Raw genomic sequence first — 21126 nt, forward strand, 5'->3', positions numbered from 1 at the left:
CTCTCTTACCATGAGCAACCTCACGCAGTACAATGCTGGCCTGTCAAGTAAAATAATGAGCAGTACAGCTGTTTTCAATAAATAAAATACATAAAAGGGTGGGTGCTCAGTGGCACATTTTAGCTGCTTACACTATCAGCTTTTCTTTTAGAAATCCGTTTGTTTCCTGCCACCTTTACTCTGTGTGCTGTTTTCATTTGACTGAACAAAGCAGCAGTTTCATGTTTGGGAGAATTTAGAAAGTAAAACAATAAAAAAAACTGTTTTGTTTTATACTCCCCACCCCACCACCACCACCACCACCACCCCCGAAAAAAAAGAACAAGAAAAAATTAAAAGAAAAAAATTATAAGCTAGAAGAGACGAAGTCCATTCGTTATGAGCTCCTTTAGGGTCCTAATAAAATCTACTTTCTTATGTTTAAAGTTATAGGATGGGTAAATGGGTTATGCAAGCTCTGAACGTGTATAGATATGTAATTGACTAAATAAGGCTTAAATTTCATAAATTTATCGTTATTTTTGCTTTCAGAAAATAAATTAATATTTTTGGCTCCCAGAATTACCTGTACATCTGCTGTTCTCAGAGCAGCAGGTGTGTTTCCCTCTGTGAGGCGTACACGGCGGAGCTGGTCACGTGACGCCGACGGGCAGGGGGCACGCGCAGTGTTTTTTCACACTTTTGTAAACAACATGGCGATCCATGGATTGGCTCTGCTAGCAGACTGATCAAACACTCCGCTCTCACCTAGCGTTATAAGGGCTCTGTGTTAGACGGTGCGGAAGCTGTAGGTCGCGCAAACGGTCCAGTTCGCGCCGAAAGGACAGAGAGGTGGACCGACGAGCTGTCACGAAGACGTTTGACAGTCCAACGGTAGCTAAATGTTATCGTTAGCATTGCTAGCTAGCTAAAAGAAAATCAGCCCCTGCGTCTTAATCACGATGAGCCGATGTGCACTACACATATAATTTGTTTGTGTCGAAGAAGTTAAGATACAGCGGTTTGTCTAGTTAAGCTGTTACAGGTCTGACATTACGTCCATGACCATTATAGTCTAACTGCTGTACCGTTTTCTCTCCAAGGTGTTTGCGTTCACGTGACTTTTCCAGGTAAACCCGAAATTGTTATTACATGTCTCCTTATTCTCCCTGCCAGGCCATCTTCAGTCTATGGGCTCTCAGTCCAGTTCTGGGATGTCTGGTGGAAGAGGCTCTTCCAGTGGCAACCCAGCTGAGCAGTCTGAAGCAGCAGAATCGAACCAGGGCGGCAGCGGCAACCGAGGCCGCAGGACGGACAGGCAGTCTTCATCAGAGGAGGACGTTGACTTAGCTGAAGTGCTGGCTTACTTACTGAGGAGGTGAACTCTGTGAATTTTATAGTTTAAAAGGCTCAGTTTGCAGCAGAGGTACTAACAAGTCGTTCTGATGAAAGTAGGTAATAACAAACAGAAGTAAAAATGAGCAATTAATAAATAAAAACACCACTGTAATAAAGTCAAAGTCCTTCTAGCAGCCACTTGGCAGTCTTATGCAATGTTCCTGGATACGGTGCAGTGAGCAGCTGTACTGTATCTACCACTTGTCTGTGTTATGGAGGCAGCAGTCCTAGGCCTGATTTAGACTTTGGGTCTTTGCAGGGCCTATCTACATAACCGGAAACCTCTTTGAACACTACACAGTAACCTAGCCTCTCGAGTCAACGCAGCCCACAATGATTGTGATTGGCCTGTTCAACACCACCGACTCCTCCCTTGCATTTTTGGCTGTTTTTCCCCACAGTTTTTGAATTTATCAGTGAGAAAATAACAATCATCATCTCAATATAAGGAATAGTAATCATAGCATTCAGCAAATTCCCAGAGAGAGATTGCTGAAACTATCAGAATGGGCGTGAGGGAATGTAGAAAGAAGTGCGGGGAAAAACCCCCCAAAAAAACTAGGACAAATATGTTCGCACCCGAAAGCTGACCACAACAAAGAGCGAGGACCCAGCATTTTATTTGTTTCTGTCGGCTGGCACAGCATATAAAACACCGGGACATGACTGCACGGTAATTAACACAACGGCAATGACGTTGGTCTATGTACATAGGGCCTTCAAAGATCCGATACAGCCGTCTAATTCAGGCCTAAGCAAAAGGACCCTGATCTCCTTCTCATCTCTCACCAGCTCTTTTTTTTGGGGTGGGGTGGTGGGGGGGGGGGGGGGGGTACCAGGGTCTTTCCAAATCAGCCAAGAGACATAAGCATTATAAAAGATGATGGTACTCAAAGGATCCTGCATTTAAATCTGTGGGAGAAGTATAACGTTCTGGGGTAAAAAAAAGCTTTTTTTTTTTTTTCCCCACACATATGGCTGGTGATTCTGTACATGCAGTTTATACAGCCTGCTGACATTGAAATTAATTTCAATGCTCAAAATAACTGCCCAGAGGCGTTTCAAGGTGGCTGCCAAGTGGCGAGTCTTGCTTCTAGAAGGGCTTTGATGTAATCTCTCCAGCTTGTTTCTGGACTGCCCTGAGGTCACATAACATCACTTCATTACTTTACATCTCTTGAAATCAAAACTAGGAAAAAAGGAGGATCACTCATTACATATATGTATAGTAGTTGCCATGAAAATGACTTGTGTCTGGTGAGTGTACTCTGCACTTATTAAATATCATTTATAGGCAATGAGAGGGAGGAGGGTGTACACCATTTTACCTCTCTGCCAAAGAGCAAATAATTGAAACATCACATTACATTCCAGTGCTGGAAAGCTAAGTGGGGGTTAGGGGTTTCCCATTTCAGCTTGATTTAATTGCACTTGGAGAGGCTGGGAATTTTTTGAATATTCCTCTGTAATGGTTTTTTAGCCCTTGGAAGTGAACCGTGACAGTGGCAGGGCCTCATGGGACTAGAGGGAACTGAGATCTGCAAGAAAAACATTTCATTTCTCACTTCTTTTAGCAGTGTTACGAGGCTGCAACTGGACCACTTGGCCTTAATTTCATCTGTAAATTAGTTTTTTAATGTACATCTTTGCAGCAGGGGTATAGATTGCACTGATCATGATTGATTAGTGGGTTGTTGAACTGATGTGGAGTTTGCATGTTCAGGGGTCAGGTGAGGCTGGTCCATGGCAGTGGAGCCACGGGGCTGCAGCTGGTCCAGTCGTATTCTGACTCTGATGAGGACAGCGATGGAGCCTGGGATGGACGGCTGGGTGACCGCTACAATCCACCAGGTAACCTCCCAATGACACAGGACTGGAAAATAAGTAGTTGTTTACTTGGCAGAGTCCTTACCGCTTCACTTTTCTTTATTTATAGCCTTAAACACATAGTTTCAGTGATCACATAATGTGGAAAGTTAATAAATATTTTTAGAGTGCAGCCACTGCAGTGCAGAAATAAATATAATTGTTTGAGGATGATGCTTTCACTTTCCAAGTAGTTGAAATCCATTCAATGCTCAGTAACTGGAACAGGATGAATGGATGTCAGTAAGGTTTCATTTAGAGACATAACTGTGTTACAGTAATGTTATTGTCTTCTTTTTCCACTACCATCCCAAAAATGTTATTTATGGAAACATAAATTTCTGGAACTTGTGAGGCCTGAACATTGTTTCTTCTTCCTTTTGTCCATTCCTTCTTTGCCTCTCTCCTCTGTTTGCACGTTTGTTAATAGTCTGTCAGGATCAAACGGTGTGTCAGTTGTTGAAAATTTCCGCAGATTGTTCTCACGAGTATGTAGGACAGCTAATCAGAACATACCGTGAGATGTGAGAGCTTGTTGTCAGATGTGAGCTCCTACTGAGGCTTGTTCTTTGTGTTCTCTTTCTAGTGGACGCCCAACCCGACACACATGAAGTGGACCGGAGTGAGATCCGGACTCAGATCCTGCTGGCCACCGCCTCCTCTTCCTTGAAAAGTGGTCACAGTTTCACCTGCATGCTAGCAGAGGTCAGACCACGTAAATGAAGCCTAAATGGAAAAACAAAAATACAGCGGCACTGGAGTCGTATTAGTTTTGTCCACAGCTCCATGAATTTTTGAAGCTGCCAATAAATGTTGACCAGTCTTTTTTGTGTGCAGAGAGAAAAAGGCAGATGTAGAGCCTCCAGTTTTTCCCACGGAGAGTGCAGCCGTATCCGTACGCAGTAAGTATTTAAAATCTAAATTAGAGTTACGTAGCAGTTAGGTTAGTATGACAAAATTCTTGATTGGTGCTTCTGTTGGAGGGGAGGGATCGCTGTGTAGTTGTGAAAATATACAATGCATTGGACATGAAGGAGACTAAATATTACAATTTTGACCCTGGTGTTCCCATGCAGTTTCCTGCCAAATTATGTGTCCCACAAGGATACATACCAGCAGAAAGCCTTCTGTGGAGTGTACAGCGAGGATGGCAACATGTTCCTCTCTGCCTGCCAAGGTAAATAGCACAAGATCCAACATGAGAATTGAGAGGAGCTGAATCAGATCTGATTTTTATTCTGTTTGTTTAAAACTGCTCTGTGGACCAGCAAATCATGCTGCGTTGTGTACAGAATGTGGTCAGGCGGAGTGAAGTATTGTTTGACTCACGCTGTTCTTAAAATAAAAAATAAAAAAAAAATCCAAAATTCTTGAATGTATCATCAGCTCCTATTTCCTGATTTAATGAATGAAGTCACTGTTTTGTAAGCAGACAAAACAGGCAGAGGACAACAGGTCCCACCTACACCTGCCTGTCATGAGTTTTTCTTTTATTATGTCTCGGCAACAAGCCCTGAATAAGGAGCCAGATACCAGTCACATACAGGTTTAAGTGGGTCCTTAAATTAATTCATCCTGAAAAGTTCTACTGACAAAATGGAGAAGGTGAAATAAATCACTGTATGCTTGTATGCAGGGAAAAAAGAACATTGGAATTTGTTACATAAACACTTAAGACCCTTTAAAAAAAAATTAGTATTGATTATTTTTTTCTTGCTGCAGATCAGAATATCCGCCTGTATGACACTAGTAGGGGACGTTTTCACCTACGGCGAACAGTGAAGGCCCGTGATGTGGGCTGGAGCGTGCTGGATGTCTGCTTCACCCCTGACGCGCGCCACGTGCTCTACTCCAGCTGGTCTGATTACAGTAAGTCTGTGGGACCTGTAAGATATTAAATGATGAAATGAGTCTGCAGTTAGCATCTCATCATAATTTTTAGTTGCTCTGATGTTTGTAAAAATTCAGCAAACCCAGAAAACCTTGTGATTAGCTCATTTTCTATAGTTGGGAATGAAGTCACTGGAGTCACTTTTTCAAAAAAGCTGGGAGGGTTTGTGAACTATAAATTCAAAAGTTAATGCAATATTTGTAAATCAGTTAGACCCTGAAGTGGAGCAGAGACAATTCAGAGATAGAAACTTTTATGCCAGTGGCTTGTTTGAATAAGGCTTGGACAGGTTTATGTTTCCCATGATTTTATATATATATATATATATATATAATATATATATATATATATATATATATATATATATATATATATATATATATATATATATATATATATATATATATATATATATATATATTTTTTTTTAACAAAATACTGTAGGAAACACCATTTTGTTTTGAAAACAAAATATTTTCACAAGAATTTTCATATTCTTGCTTAATATTGGATTGTAGCTTTTCAGCAGATGTCATATTTTTCACTTCCTAATGTGCCAAATGTTTTTAAAGGTGACCGATCTGGACAGATTTTTTTCTGTTGTGGGTTTGTGCAGAATGTGGTTTAACACTGACTTGCTGAAATCAGCAAGGCCTTCGCTGAAAAGTCATTGTCTACATGGCAGCATATATTGCTCCAGACCCTTATTGTTAAGCGTTAATGGTGCCTTTGCAGATGTATTACCCATGCAGTTGGCACTACTGCATCCCAAAACCATCATAGATGCTGCCTTTTGAACTCCCAAGCCAGATGATCCCTCTCCTTTGTGTCTTTGATATCCAGAAAGACTTTCAGATTTTGGTTCGTTGGGCCACAGGGTCTTTGATCTGTTGTCTTTGTGCTGTATACGCTGGGCATCATTGTACCCAGATGAAGAGAGCTTTAAAAAAAAATGGATATCTGTTTTCTATGTAACATAAGACTGTTGTTTTTGTGACTTTAATGAAGATGTTTTCAAGTTATATTGAATTTTTTTTTAAATTGTCAGAAAAAGGAATTGTATCCTAAAAAAAAAAAGAATAACACTTGGCCATTTTATGTTGGAACTTTTACACAACTGCATATTTTATTGATGTGTCTTAGATCAAAAATGCAAAATACACTCTGTGGCTAGTTCATTAGGTATGCCTGTTCAAGTGCTCATTAACGGGAATATCTAATCAGCCATTCACATGGCAGCAACTTAATGCATTTAGGCATGTAGATGGCCTGTTGAAGTTCAAAATGAGTATCAGAATGAGGAAGACAGGTGATGTGAGTGAATGTGGCATGGTTGATGCCAGATGAGCTGATCTGAGTGTTTCAGAAACTGCTGATCTACTGGGATTTTTTTGCAGTAGATCGGTCCAAAAAAGAGAAACTATCCAGTGAGTGGCAGTTCTCCCTTGTCGAGGTCAGAGGGGAATGGCCGGACTGCTTTGAGCTGATAGGAAGACAACAGTGACTCAAATAACCACTTGTTAAAACCAAGGTATGCAGAAGAGCATCTCTGAACGCACAACATGTCAAACCTTGAAGATGGGCTATAGCAGCAGCAGCAGCAGAAGACCACAGCAGGTGTCACTCCTGTCAGCTAAGAACAGGAAACAGAGGCTACAGTTCACACAGGCCCTGAGACTCAATCTCTGGTGGAACATTCAGATGGTAGGATCAGAAACAACATCAAAGATCTCCAATCTCATTGTACATCCTGTATAATGACAATAAAGGCATTCTATTCTATTCTATTCAAAGCATGGATCCATCCTACCTTGTATCAGTTCAGGCTGCTGGTGGTGTAATTGTCTGGGGGATATTTTCTTGACACACTTTGGGTCTCATAGTACCAATTGAGCATTGTTTAAACACCACACCCTACCTGAGTATTTTTGCTGACCATATCCAGCCCTTTATGACCACAGTGTACCCATCTTCTGATGTCTGGATCCAGCAGGATAACGCACCAAGTTACATCTCAAACTGGTTTCTTGAACATGACAGTGAGTTCACTGTATTCAAATGACCTCCATAGTCACCAGATCTGAATCCAATAAACACCTCTGAGATATGGTGGAATGAGAAATTCTCATTATGGATGTGCAGCTGACAAATCTGCAGCAACTGTGAGATGCTGTCATGTCAACAAAATCTCTGAGGAATGCTTCCAGTAGCTTGTTGAACTATGTTTTAGGAGAATGCTTCATACTGCAGGTTGCATTTTCTTAAGCTGCGTAACATAATGAATATGTTTTTATACAATATGTTGTTTTATTCATATGTTTTTTTTTTTTCTCTCTGTTCCTCCCCTGCAGTTCATATGTGCAGTATAGATGGAGACAGTGAAAACCACACCGCCCTGGACCTCAAGTTAGTGTTTCCCTCATAGTAACTTATAACATTACGGAGCAGGTAATCTATCATTCCTTACCAGCAGGCCCTCCTCTCCCTTCATTACACCTGGATGAATGATGCTGTCAGAACTTGTCACCCCAACATCCATCCTTTCGCTCTGTGTGTGCTCCTTCGTTCAAAAGAGAGAACATTAATTCAGCCAAGCACTTCCATTAAACTCATAGCTCTCCTAATAATAACATTGTTTAAAAGGTGATGCATGCCTTCATAAAGCTCTTTTTGCTGTGGGATAACATAACATGGTGTAGTTGCAAATCAGTAATTGTGCTCTTACCGCAGTGTCCAACCTGCTTGTGTGTGTGTGCGTGCGTGCGCGCGCGCGCGCGCGTGTGTGTGTGTGTGTGTGTGTGTGTGTGTGCATGCGTGTGCTGTTGTGCTTTGTAGTCCAGATGAGAGGAGGTTCTGTGTGTTCTCGCTGGCTGCGTCCACAGATGGCAAAGAGATCCTGGGAGGGTGAGTACAATTTGCTTTTATGTTTCAAGGCAGTGACTGACAGAGTTGAAATGAGTACTGAAGGCTCTTTATGAAATGTGAGTTCAAGCAACTCTCCTTTTGTTCCATTTGTTGAAGGTAGATTTGAAGTACGCTTATTACAGCTTGTATTGAATTTTGAAGAGATTTAATATAAACTTAAAGCTCATTTAAAACCTTAATTGGGGATTTTTTTTCAGCCTTTCTTCTCTCTCCTTTCAGAGCAAATGATGGCTGCCTTTACGTTTTCGATCTTGAGCAGAATAAACGAATGTTGAAGGTTAGTGTGCGTTTGTGTCCTTTGCTCGCATGCTGCCTTCTTTTGCCGTGGCGTACCTGTTTCAGCATTTCGTCCACGTCTCTGTTTGCGTTTCATCCGTCATTTAACTTTTACACCATCCCACAGTCTAATATAGCAGCAAAGAGTCCAGCTCCACCCCGCAGTGGGACAGCGGGGGTTAAACCCACCTCCCTCCTCCTCCCATAACCACCCTGCGTGTAGAAGTCAGCGGTCGACCTCTACCATCTGCTTCATCTCTGTCATCCGCCGTTTCTCAGCCTGTCCCTCCTAATTACCTCTGTGTTGTGGTGTGTTTCTGTGCTTTTATCTCTGAACTTTTTATTGACTGTTCTTGCTTTCACTGCCACTTCCTCATGTGTGGAGCTAGACTTCCACAATTCAGTGCAGCAATGGGAATCTGGTGCCTCGGTTATGATGTGAGAGCATTTTGCTGCTATGGTTCCATTTACCTTTTCCTGTTGGAGGCAGGGATCGCCGCTAATCAATACAAAGCTCTTCAGGGTGATCGCCTTTTTTTCCTTATGATGAGACACTTTAATCGTCTTTCAGGATGATGGCGATCGCCACTGAATGGTGTAATGAGTGTAAAATGATGTGAATTGTATGCTGTGGCCTTCACAGTCACCTGTTAGAGGCAGCTTCCACTGCCATTATTAAAACACCAAATAAGGAAATATCTTATGAAAGGATGCCCTTCAGTTCTTCCACTGGAGTTTCAAAGACCTGGACAATCAATGCAATCAAAAGCATTCACGCTGAGATTTCCTTTCATTTGTGACGCATCTGTATCTTTAGTGATATTCTTTGTTTTCTTGTGATTAAAGAAAAAACAGTCATGCTGCTGTAGGTACTAACAGCTCCATCTATGCATTTGTAGCTATTAGGCTGACACCCGTGGCACATGTCAGGTAGCTCAGTTAGTACATGTAACAGTGTAAGCACATTTATAAAGCCTGTTTGTAGCTCAGTCTGGGATGCTTGCTTCATAGAACTGAAAACTAAACAAAGTCTTTAGTTTCACTGCGCCGCAGCCTTGCAGAAAAATGCTCCTTTCATTACTTCTACGTAGGCACAGACACGCACAAGCACACACACACACACAGACATTTTCACAACATGTAAATAACCCACTCTCTCTCTCTCACAAAGGAAATCGCACAGTCTTACACACATGTGCACACGCTCCTTACAGTAAACACTGACTCTTTCTTTTGCTGCTGTCCTCATCAGATTGATGCCCACGAGGACGACGTGAATGCGGTGGCGTTCGCCGACAGCTCATCCCAGCTGCTCTTCTCTGGCAGCGATGATGCAGTGTGCAAGGTGTGGGACAGACGGACGCTGCGGGAGGACAGACCGCAGCCTGTTGGACAGCTGGCCGGCCACCGAGACGGCATCACCTTCATCCACAGCAAGGTGGGGGGGTCGAAGAGAGGAATGGTGTTGGTTTTTTTTTTTTTTTAAATCAGTCTCTCAGTAAAAAAGTTTCCCAACTGATTGTTGGACATTTGGTTAGAAGTAGTTGAAATGATGATATTAGCCGTGCATGTTGTTGATTTGATAAGGTGTATTGTTTTAACACATTTTGTCGCTGTGTCAGGGTGACGCTCGATATTTGATCAGTAACTCGAAGGACCAGTCCATCAAGCTCTGGGATGTCAGGAAGTTCTCGCCCAAAGAGGGGCTGGCAGCTTCCCGCCTGGCTGTCACCCAGCAAAACTGGGACTACCGTTGGCAGCAGGTTCCCCAGAGAGGTGAGGAGGGGAGGAACCAAAGTAAGGCAAGAGGGAGGTACTTGTGGTAAATGAGTCAGAAGAGAAGTTAGAGGACGAGAGGAGGGGAGGTCATACAGAGGAGGAGATAAAGATAAAATGATGTTATTAAAAAAGAGAGAGAGGAGGCAGGGACAGGAAGATATGTGTGTATATGTGTTGTGAGGATAAAAAGACAGTAAAGCCATGCATAGGGAGATGAGTGATTACCATTATAAGCCAAAGAGGAGGGAAGGAGTGGAGGAGAGGTGAAGGATAGGAGTTTGGATAATGAGATAGAGCGGGAAGAGAGGGGGAGGGGACAAGGAGGTACAAAACCAAACAAAGTTAAACAATCTAATTAAGGATGCACTTTCTTTTTAGCAGGGCTTAAATCTAGGATTCAAATTGAGGTTAAGTGTGAGAGAGGAGCAAAAACAGTCACAAACAAGAATGAAAAAATCCCTATGCATCTTTTTTTTTTTTGTTATTTAGAAGTATTGTGTTTGTTTACTTGGCCCTCGCAGCCCTGAAGAGACACAAGCTGACAGGCGACACCTCAGTGATGACCTACCGAGGTCATGGCGTTCTGCACACCCTGATCCGCTGCCGTTTCTCACCAGAATTCAGCACCGGGCAGAGATTCATCTACTCTGGCTGTTCCACAGGCAAAATCGTCAGTGAGTGACTCTGTGTTTGTGTGTCTGTTTATTAAAAAAAAAAAAAAGTGTAAAGTTACGTTTGAAGAATGTAAACTGGTTGAATCGTGTGTGTCCAGTCTATGATGTGCTGACCGGCACGGTGAAATCCAGACTGGTCGGCCATGACGCGTGTGTGCGAGACGTCAGTTGGCACCCGTATGAGGACATCATCATCAGCAGCTCTGTGAGTGCCGTTAATGCAAAAACTGCCCTGCTGGAATCAATGTGTAAAAGCTTGTCATCATAAATATTACATTAAACCCAAAAAAAAAGCCCTTTCCAGAAGTTGTAAAAAGATTTAATAGAGCAGTGTTAAACCCAGACAGTGCTTCCTCTGCTAATGGAATACAGCGCAATTTAGAAAAGTCTGGGACAATTTGATGTGTTTTCTGGTAATTATGGGGAAAAAAATGACCGTTTGGAGAAGTAAATGCATGTTTTTTTTCCTGTGTATTGCATTAAATTAGACTTTTTAGTAGTTTAACTGTTGGGGAAGCCAGACTCTTTTTTTTCTTTTTTTTTATTTGTTAATTTTTTTTTTTTTTAAAAAATGGAAAACAACATTAAAGCAGTGAAAATGAACTGAAATGTTTAGACTAGAAGAAGGAACCAGACACTATGGATGCATCTACATGGTTAATGCAGAGTACTTTATGCTTACACTGCTAAGGCCTTGACCTAACTGCAGATGGGCAAAGCTGGATTTATGGTCAGGTGATGGCTGCAACTATGCAAGTTGTGTTTCCTTGCATAGTTCTTTGGCTGTGGCTACCTCTCCACAGCAGGTGCTAAGCAAACATGCACACAAGTAGCCATTGCTGGTTCTTCCACATCTTTCGACTTGGCCCTTAAGCGGTAGTTTGGCTGTTAGCACACAAGGACATGGGTCTGCAGAACTCTGTGTAGCACATGTGCATTATTAATGTAGTAGCATATCAAGACCATAGATTTAGCTCGTTCCTTGCCTGATAAAAGTGCTGCTTCTTTTCCGTTTGTGGTCAGAACCCGTTTGTTTGTTCAGTTGGCACGAAGCACGTCACCATCATTTAACAGAGCAAAGAAACTAGATCCAGAATCCAGATCCTGAATTGTTTTGTGAGTGAAGCCCATCCAGGTTGAAGACATAAAATCATGGGACTAGAGGCAGTTGCTACAATTTTTAATTTCATTTTTTTTTTTTTTTTTTGGTTGAATCTCTGATTTTTGTGCTCTCTCTGCAGTGGGATGGAGCAGTTCGAATGTGGGAGCACAGACAAACCCACCCCCTAGACGAGGAGCGAGGAGGAGGAGGTGGAGGAGAAGACGACGAGAGATGCTGGAGGAAGTGACATCACAGCAGAGGAAGGCAGTGGGCTCAGAATTCCTGAGAGAGATTTAAGTATATTTTAAATAAATGCTGGAGATTAGTGAATAAAATGAAAGCGTGGCTGTGAAGTGTTCATCTGGAAGGCGTTGCAGCCTCGCGCTGTCCAGTGCAGATCGGAGCTCGACGGGACGGCGGCCACCTGCTCCCCCCCCCCCTCTTTCTGTTTTTGCCTCACTGTCTTGCTCACAATAAGCAGGCCAGAGCTTTTGAATCCAGCCTGTGACACTTCACTCAAAATGCGCTGAAGCTGCACTTATGAGCTATTGGAATTTAACGATAAGTTAGTGATTACACACACACACACACACACACACACACACACACATATATATAAAAACCGACATTGGATATTGCAGGGGGAAACATTATGATGATGATTTTGTATAAATGTATAGAATTTTAATGGTTTGTGTGTTCAGGGAGTGTATTTTGACTGTTGTCAGTGTGCTGACTCTGTTTGGACTCTGCTGTTATGAATAACACAGGCTGTGTCCTATTTTAGGGGCCATCTCTGTTTAAAGACTCAACATATAATGATAATATTTTTCAGTTGCAAAAACACATGAACCTGATAATTGCATAACTTTCCAGATTTTACCAGAAACTTCAGTCTCAAGGAAGTTTCCCACATATTACTTTGAGCAGGTCTGCTTTATCAGACATACTTTTGTTAATTCTGAGTCCCCTTCAGGCATTCTCGTGGCTAATGTAACTCTCTGCCCTCAGACGCAGCAATAGTCCTATTCTTGATCTAGGGTCAGCACTCAGTGTCATTTTGGCTAATGTAAGCCTGTGATTTCTTTCAAAGATTTGATTGTGTTTGATTAATATGTTAAAGTCAGCACTTGGGGAAGGGACTGAGCACGTGCACATGATTTCAAAAATCATCTGTATATGCAATTTTCAGGTGTTTATATCAAAGCTCATATTTCACTCTCAGACTTTGCAGTTATAATAAAAACCTTTCTTCAAATGTATCACAAAGAAGCTGCTGTTAATCACTGTTCAAATCAGATGTTTCAGGCTTTAAACGTGTGGTTGTAGTGAACGCTGGCACGCTCGTATTTCCAATGAATGACACTTGAAACAACCACATGCAGCTCACTGAATGGGATTTTTAAACATTTGTCATTGAGTTTGTCTCTGTATTTTATAGGGTTAACTGCAGCTGCCAGATATGCATTAGCCAACAGCACACACACACACACACAAGCTGACAATTAGCTGCTACAGGAGCCATAGCAAAGTTGTTTGAAGGTCATTGTAATGTCAGCAATGCACTTAGAGCCCTAAAATTAGACCTAACATACTTTGGCGTGCCTGGTTTCATTTACACCTACTGTTCTGACTTCAAACAGGAGACACCGAAGCTCGGCTGGCAAAATGCACCATCACAACTCGCAGTGAATTTAAAAAAAGTGTTTTTCACCATTTATTATTTATTGCTCTGGAAAAATTTCTCTGGGCCTCTGAATAACTTAAAAGACAAATGAAAGGAAACAAAAATCCACCACCTCGTGGACACTAAGCAGCCTTTCTGTTATTAGTCTGTATTGGTAGCAGGGCCGGGCGCCTTGGCTTGTGAAAACGGCTTCAGTGTGCTTTATTTGAGTATGAGTACCATGGAAAGACTAAATGCAGTCCATTTGGCTCTGACGGTTGAAGGGGTTTAAGAAGCTCCGGCCTGAGTACTGAGCCTGGAAATAAAGCAGACTGAAAGTACTGTGAGAAATGCAGCTGTCCATGGCGCCAAATGCAAGCTGGCAACCGTTTATAACTTAAATTAGTTTTGGCTCCAACAGCTGATTCCTAGACTGGAGAGTCCTGAAGGAGAGAAAAGGAGCCAAAGGAGCTAAATGATCCAAGGTCAGAATCAGACTTTTTAAATTTATTTTTCTTATGCTGGAAATGCAAATATAAGTGAACAGCATCACATGACTGTTATTTTTAAAAGAACTTGGAGCTTAATTACAACCCAGAGGCTCAGTTTTTTTTTTTTTTCCTCTTCAGTGTCCATTTAAGATGTGTTGGAGCATTGCTGTGAAAATAATGGGGTCAGTTACAGCAGTAAGCATTACCACATCTCCTCTTTCAGTCCACAGGGGGAGGGGTTTTGAGGGTAAAGGGGACACGGGGGGGGGGGGGGTTGTATTTTTGTAAACCATGTGTTCTCCTGCACGCCTGACAGTGATAGAATAGAAAGGTCCCAGAGTAGGACTGGTGTCCCTTTAACAGACAAAGGAAAGCGAGGCAGACTCCACAAAGAGAAGAAAAACAGGTCAAACGACATGAATCTAAAGACTGAAAACTCCTCAAATGGCTTCACACCAGAGATCAACTTGGATAAACTCCACCGGATGGCTGCAGAGCTGATACTGCCTGGAAGATCAATCTTGAGGCTCCTGAATGCTGCTTTGGAGTTTGTTACAAACTTTCTAGCCCGAGTTTTAGGAAGCAGCCTGGTCAGAAGACATTTCCACCTGCTGCTGTCTGCGTTGGTTCTCTTCGGACCTGCGCTCAGCTTCTGGGTATCAAAGTACAGCATCTTCGCAAACAGCAATCACTACCTGTACAGGTGAGAGCTCCGGGGGCGGGGGGCACTCAGTACTTTGCATGCTCCATGTAAACAGTTTGATTTGCTCAGATCAGTTTCAAGTGCAGGTTATGTTGAAACTTTTCCTGAGTGGATGTCCAAAGGAACCCAAATATCAGGAAACTCATCTGTTACCTTGAAGACCAGATAAATGGAAACTACAAAAATATGTACTTACCTACTCGTGGTGTATAAATGATTTATTATTATTAAATGGAAATAACTGAGTGACGTAATCATTGCTTTGCAGACGAGCAGTAACCTCTATCATTAAAGCAAGATTACTTATCTTTGATGCAGACGCTGCTCCTTTAATAAACTCTTGCATTTGTGATTAAAGCCAGTGCAGCCGTGCTCGGTGCAGTGCACTCGGGGCTTTTATTGCTAAAGTTGTACTTAATCTGTTTTGGTAGCAAACTTTCACTGAGTCTTTGCTTGTGGACCAATGCAGTTCAGCATTTACAATTACCATAATGTCATTTGGTGCACTGTTTAAGGTTTATATAATCCATCACTTTTTAAAAATTCACTTACAATGTTATTGAATTATTCCTAATTTATTTTTGTGGATGTTCTGCTGCCATTCATTTGTCACACAGAGGACTGGGTATTCCCCCTTTCCCCTGCATACAATATTAATGCACCACTTTTGAAAAACAAAAGCAGTGTATTAATATTGTGTGATGTTATTCTGATCTATAATGGTAACTATCCAGCAGCAGAATAAACATTTTTCTGAGACTGTTCAGTGCACTTATGCAGTGAAACCACTGGTTGATCAACTTTGATGCCTGGCAACAAATATGAGTGAATTGAAAAAGTTGAAAAGAGCATCTCGACTTAGTCCTAAACTATGGTACAGGCTTTTTTTGCATATCATGAGGGGGCCTAAAGTGTGAATGTGAGCAGTGTCAGTCCTGTGAGGGGCTGCTCCAGCCCTCTCCCACAACCCTTAATTGGACATGCAGTTAGGAAAATTGATGGATGGATGCAGCATTTAATCTCTTCAGCTGTCTACATTTTAGAGCTCCTATTAATGTGACTGGAAGGGAAAAGCTTTAATTTTATGTCTATTTTATTACTGTAGTGTGTTTTGATCATATATACCATGACCCACTGATGTCTTGATTCATCACGCTCTCACAGGAAGTTCCTCAGGTCAACTTGGGGTTGGACCTGCATCTTTACGGGCTCCTTCATCGCTCTCCTTTCCCTCTCAGCCCGTCACCCCTTCTCTCTTTGCCTCCGCCACCTCTCTCGAGTAGGCCTCGCAGGATTGTTCTGGTGGGGGTGTCGGCGCCTCCTGACCCTGTTGGAGGATGCGGCGGGGACCTGTTATGAACCCATGAACCCAGCCCAGGACGCCCAGAGCTCAGCCTCCCCGGTGCAGCCTTTACTGCTCCTGCACGAAGACCAGAACAAGGCTTCCTGCCTGAAAGCTCACATGTTGTGGAGAGGCTATGAAGTCTCCCAGGACATCCTCATCCTCTGCTTCTGTTGCCTGCTGCTTGTTGAGGAAATGTCTGTCTTTGGTAGTCACCTGGAGCAAGAGAAGCCTCTGCAGAGGTCACCTGGGACCCCGTTAAGAGTCATCTTCCTCCTGTGTGTAGTTCTTCTCCTTGTTTGGATGTTTCTGCTGCTGTGTTTGCTCGCATACTTCCCTAAGTTTCCCTCCCAGCAGCTAGGAGGAGCTCTGGGCTACCTGTGGTGGAAAGGACTCTACCAGGGACTGTACAGACTCAGATCAAGGTGGGGCTGTCCTGGTTTACCAGCAGAGGGACTTAGGTTGTGAAGTGAATGCAGGTGCAGTGTATCGCCTGTAAACACCCTTTCAAGACTATAACGCTGACATCACATGAATAGTTTGCTTTCTATGGAGGTCAAAATTAATCTAAAACCAGATTTAAAAATCTCATTCAGACAAAGTGGGAAAGATGGGAAAACTGCTGCTTTATTCTGTAATCTGAACCAAAAATGCAGGCACAGTTAGAAAATGGTTTCTATCAGAGCAGGTGTGTTATTACTTAAAGAGAGTGTCATTCTATACTAGTTGTTGCTTGTTTTAAAAAAAAAAAAAAAAAAAAAGCCTGGAGTCAGTCTCAGTAGATGAGAGCTTTCCCATCTCCTCTGGGCCTCTTAATCTTGTCAAAGTTCTTCTTAATGATGTCAAACAGCACAGCCTGGAGAGAGAAATAAAGACACTGAGTGTAATACAGAAGCAGGATGATATAGGTAAGAGACAGGTTACAGGGAGTCATAAAAGAGAGGGACGCCCAGATATGGAGCTGTAATCATGTCAAACAGCCCCTTTCATCATCGCCTGTAACGCCTTGTTCATTAGCAGCATCAAACACAGGAGGACAATGGCCGAAGGAAGGAGACGAGCTGATTAATGGACAGGAGAGGGAGCGCCAATCAATTTAACACAAGCACTGCAATTAGTTTAATTACCCTCCTATTAAGAAGAAATGGATTCCATTTAGCTGCCGCTCCCGCTGCTTGGACACGACTGGAATATTTTACATCCAAGCCACTTGATTTAAAATACAGTGCATGAAAACAGCAGATGGCATACGGAGTTTTGATCATGTGATTTATAATGTTCAGAATACATGCAGTCAGAAAGCACTCCTGCAGGAGGCCCAGCAGTAAGAGGCAGTAGGTGTCTTACGTATGTATTGCGGATGTCCAAGACCACAAGGCGGAGCTCACAGTATTGATATTGGTCCAGCTCATGGACCAGCTGTCTGTAGTCTCCCTGCAGCAGAAACACACACCACAGACGGTGAGCTTATAAGCAAAACAATGTATAATGTAATACACACACACACTCCCATGCAGATTAGGACACAACAGGAGATACTGACCACATGGGATGTCTTGGAGGCTTTGGCCACAGCATCACCCCTCTCACTGTAATACCTGACACAACAAAGAGGGGTTACTCATACCACTCACCTTTTTTAAAAACAGCCCCCAGTGTTTCACTAAATGTCAGAAGCAATGCGACATCCAAACCAGCAGCCTAGTTTTAGACTGTGCCTCTGTCAGATTCTCACTTTTTAAATGTAGAATTGAAGCATTTCACACAGATTCTGCTTCCATATGATTTTTTTTTCCTGATTGATTTCACTAAATAAAGATAAACATGTCACTCTGAAAGCCTGCCCTGTTGATCTGCGTAGAGTTCTCAGTAATTGCTCATACAGTACTTCTTTGGGCCTGTATGCGTATCCACGGCTGCTTAACTGTTTATACAGAACAGGTTTCATGTTTTTCTTTGCCAAATACTTTTGATAAAGTAATCTCAAGTCTGTGTTGCTGTGTTGTGGAAGTATAAATCTGCTGTACATTACAGGCTCTTACTTTGAAATCTGAGTCTGGAATCCTTCGATCTTGGTGCGTGTGTTGGTCAGCAGCTCAAACACTTTCTCCTAGTGAACACAAAGATTTAAAATTCAGCTGGATAAATTCCACCTGAAAGGGAAGCTTTACACACGACTGTTTACCAACCTGCACAGCTACTCCAAAATTGTTACCATCTTCAATTTTAGGAATCTGGAGTTGCACCCACATGGACACCTACCAGGGAAAAAAAAAAAAAAAAAGATTAACTAGTTTAATATGTTAATATGCTCTTTGTAGGACTGCTATTAAAATTCCCAAACATCCCAAATCAAAGTGGATTAAATGGCACACCGTAACCTATCACATTAAAATCTTCTGCACATAAACTGATTTCTCAGATATTTTCCTCCACATGAAGCTTTGAGACTGACTGACCGTGTTGAGCTTCTCCTTCAGTGTCTGGATCTCAGGTTTGACCTGCTGCAGGAGACTCTCCACCCGCTCGTTGGTGCAGATGGGACCACAAGGAGGTCCTGGAGGACAGAGCATAACACTCCTTCACTTAGTGAGCTGCAAATGTAGTTTTTAAATATAGAACAAACATATAAAAAGGGTCAATATGTCCCTGTTTACTTCCAGTTAGCTAATCAGTGTGTGAACAGTGTCTTAACTGGTGCTGCCACCTCATGAGAATCCTCAGGTTTTTAGAATAGAAAGAAAATGAATGGTGTGTGGTATACAATGGTTAGGACCTCTTTTCCTCCATTATTTATTGTCCTTATTTATAGGAATACAGTTACTGGTGAATAGGATCATCTTTCTTTCTATTTTACCCCCATTTACCTGCATCTTCCTCCTCTTTATCACTGTCCTTGTCTTTCTTCCCCTCTTTAGCCTCCTTCTGCGAAACAAGAATAGAAGGCATCAGGCCACACAGTTTTTTGCTGCCTATTAATCTCTTAGACAGCTCCCTTGCACACAGGACCTCCGTTGGATTCTCTTTCTTTGCATAAGACATGTAACCCAGTTGCAGCAATCTCTGCCCCTTGATATTCTAAGCGGACTCCAACAGCTTCAAGTGTGTTCCCAAAAGTTGTGCAACGATCCCCAATCTTCTTCCAACCCTCATAAAGCCCTCGACGTTAGCTGCACAGCTCTCTGCCTTCCTCTAAATCCCTGCGTGAGTATTAGTTTAAGACACACAGCCTCCGTATGATTTATAAAATCTGAAATTCACAGCCGACTGAAGTAACATAAAAGGCCCACTCACTGCCAGTTTGTAAAACAGCCCTTGGAAATTGCACAGTGATTGGTTGCCATGGTAACTAGGGACTCAGCATTGTGTCTTTATATAATGAAACACTAAATATAAACCCACGAGCCGAGGACCCCAATTGAGAGGAGGCTCTGTGAAGAAATTCAAAGGTTAGACAAATACAATACAGATGTGAAGCTCCTCGATATGAAAGCCGTTTCATCTGGGTAATGGGAAAAAGTCCTGCCTAAATCACCTTAAATGCTCTTTTATTAGATTCACATCATATTTTTTTTTTAAAGAACAGCCTGTCTGAGTTGGAGTCCCACCTCCTCCTTCTTCTTGCGCTTGGCCTCCTCTTTAGCTGGATCTGGTATCGGGATGTCCAGTGGAGCCTTCAAAGAAGTCAGGTCGTCGCAGCTGAAAGATGACTGACAGCAAAAACACACAATGTAACACACAATGTGAACCAGGGACCTCAAAAAGACCCCCCCCCTTAGAGCCCTCTCATGTCCTGCAGTCACAGGTGGATACCTGCAGCAGCATCTGCAGCTCTTCGATCTTCTGCGGGAAAAACTTTGACACCAGCTCCTCTGCCTGTTATAACAAAGTAACACAGTTCACATTAATATCACAAACTTATGGCACAGCTGGGAAATTGAAAAGCGCATTGAACAGGAGTAAGTTACCTCCTTGGTGAGCTTTTGGCAGAAATCGTCCACCTGGAATAAAGAAACCACAACTTTAAGTTTAAGATAAGCGCCCCTTTTATTCAGACAACGTTTACACAGCAGGCCCAGCGGCAGCTAGTTACCCGGGGGACCCCCCCCCGTTCACCTCATGTGACCCCTGCTGCCCCTCTGCCCATGAAAATAAGCACTAACGCTGACACAGGCTCGCCTGTTAGCATCGCTGACACACTAACCGTGTAACTGCAGGGAAAGCGGGGCTAGCTTGCTGCTACGTAACACTGTGCTAGCGGACTCACCTGTTTCTTCGACTCGAGGCGGATATCCAAAGCAGCCATGTCGTCTCCGGAGAGGAAAAGTTGTTTAATAAAGTTTAGGAAAGCCTTTCGCTTCAGAGAGGGCGGTTAGAAAGAAGAATATGCTCTCGGTCTGTGTAATTCAATGCCGTGCGCGACACGGACAAATACACAGTTACTCAGCATAAAAAGCGAAAATGAAAGTGAAGAGCATTTTAGACATTTCCGTACTTTCCCACTGTAATCGCGAATGAACGTGTTGCATTGTGGGCTGTGAAGTTTTTTTTTTTTTTTTTTAAGGAGCGTTTCATTTCAAATAATAAAGGGCTCTGAAGGGTAAACGGTGTGCGTGGGTTTCCGAGTAAAAATAGTCACAAATTAGTTTGTGTGAAATAATTTATTGTCAACAAAACACTGTCAAATAATGAAAACACGAAATAAAAATTCTTTTTATTTTATTTACAGAACTGTGCAAAAGTCTTGAGTTACTCCTCGTTTCTTTATAATTTGCTTCCAAAGAGCCAGAGATTTTTGGAAGTTTTCAAAGTGCTCTTGAGCAACAGTTCTCCAGGCTTTCTGAAGGTCTTTCAAAGCTGTTATTTGGACATGGGCTGCTTTTTCACTCATTTTCAGTCCTGTCCATGCACCTGTTTTCAGAGGAATGTTTTTTTTTTTTGTTTTGTTTATTGAACCATTTAACGCTGACATATGAATCATTCAAATAAAATATAAAAAAAAAAGGCAGCTGACACATGAGATGAGCCAGTGTT

At 42.4% G+C, this 21126-nt stretch overlaps 3 protein-coding genes across 3 annotated transcripts; 2 read left to right on the forward strand and 1 right to left on the reverse strand.

Moving 5' to 3' along the window:
- The first annotated feature begins 626 nt into the window (after positions 1–626).
- Positions 627–13153, forward strand: dcaf11 (ddb1 and cul4 associated factor 11). The gene is made up of 15 exons (XM_030757071.1): positions 627–873; positions 1156–1357; positions 3101–3228; positions 3830–3948; positions 4081–4145; positions 4320–4420; positions 4966–5112; positions 7486–7540; positions 7970–8038; positions 8279–8336; positions 9588–9773; positions 9958–10111; positions 10636–10788; positions 10887–10993; positions 12030–13153. Exons 2-15 carry the CDS (start codon positions 1170–1172, stop codon positions 12135–12137), a joined length of 1638 nt encoding a protein of 545 aa, XP_030612931.1. The 5' UTR covers positions 627–873; positions 1156–1169; the 3' UTR covers positions 12138–13153.
- A 1209-nt stretch (positions 13154–14362) lies between these two features.
- Positions 14363–16853, forward strand: fitm1 (fat storage inducing transmembrane protein 1). Its single transcript, XM_030757072.1, has 2 exons — positions 14363–14750; positions 15915–16853. Exons 1-2 carry the CDS (start codon positions 14464–14466, stop codon positions 16558–16560), a joined length of 933 nt encoding a protein of 310 aa, XP_030612932.1. The 5' UTR covers positions 14363–14463; the 3' UTR covers positions 16561–16853.
- On the reverse strand, positions 16816–20613 carry psme1 (proteasome activator subunit 1). Its single transcript, XM_030757073.1, has 11 exons — positions 20360–20613; positions 20061–20093; positions 19906–19968; positions 19701–19802; positions 18960–19017; positions 18552–18649; positions 18282–18350; positions 18135–18202; positions 17636–17690; positions 17440–17526; positions 16816–16948 (listed from the first exon to the last, which is right to left on the reverse strand). Exons 1-11 carry the CDS (start codon positions 20396–20398, stop codon positions 16868–16870), a joined length of 753 nt encoding a protein of 250 aa, XP_030612933.1. The 5' UTR covers positions 20399–20613; the 3' UTR covers positions 16816–16867.
- Between the last annotated feature and the right edge of the window lie 513 nt (positions 20614–21126).

The sequence above is a fragment of the Archocentrus centrarchus genome, chromosome 20 (assembly GCF_007364275.1).
Source record: "Archocentrus centrarchus isolate MPI-CPG fArcCen1 chromosome 20, fArcCen1, whole genome shotgun sequence".
NCBI classification, from domain to species: Eukaryota; Metazoa; Chordata; class Actinopteri; order Cichliformes; family Cichlidae; genus Archocentrus; species Archocentrus centrarchus.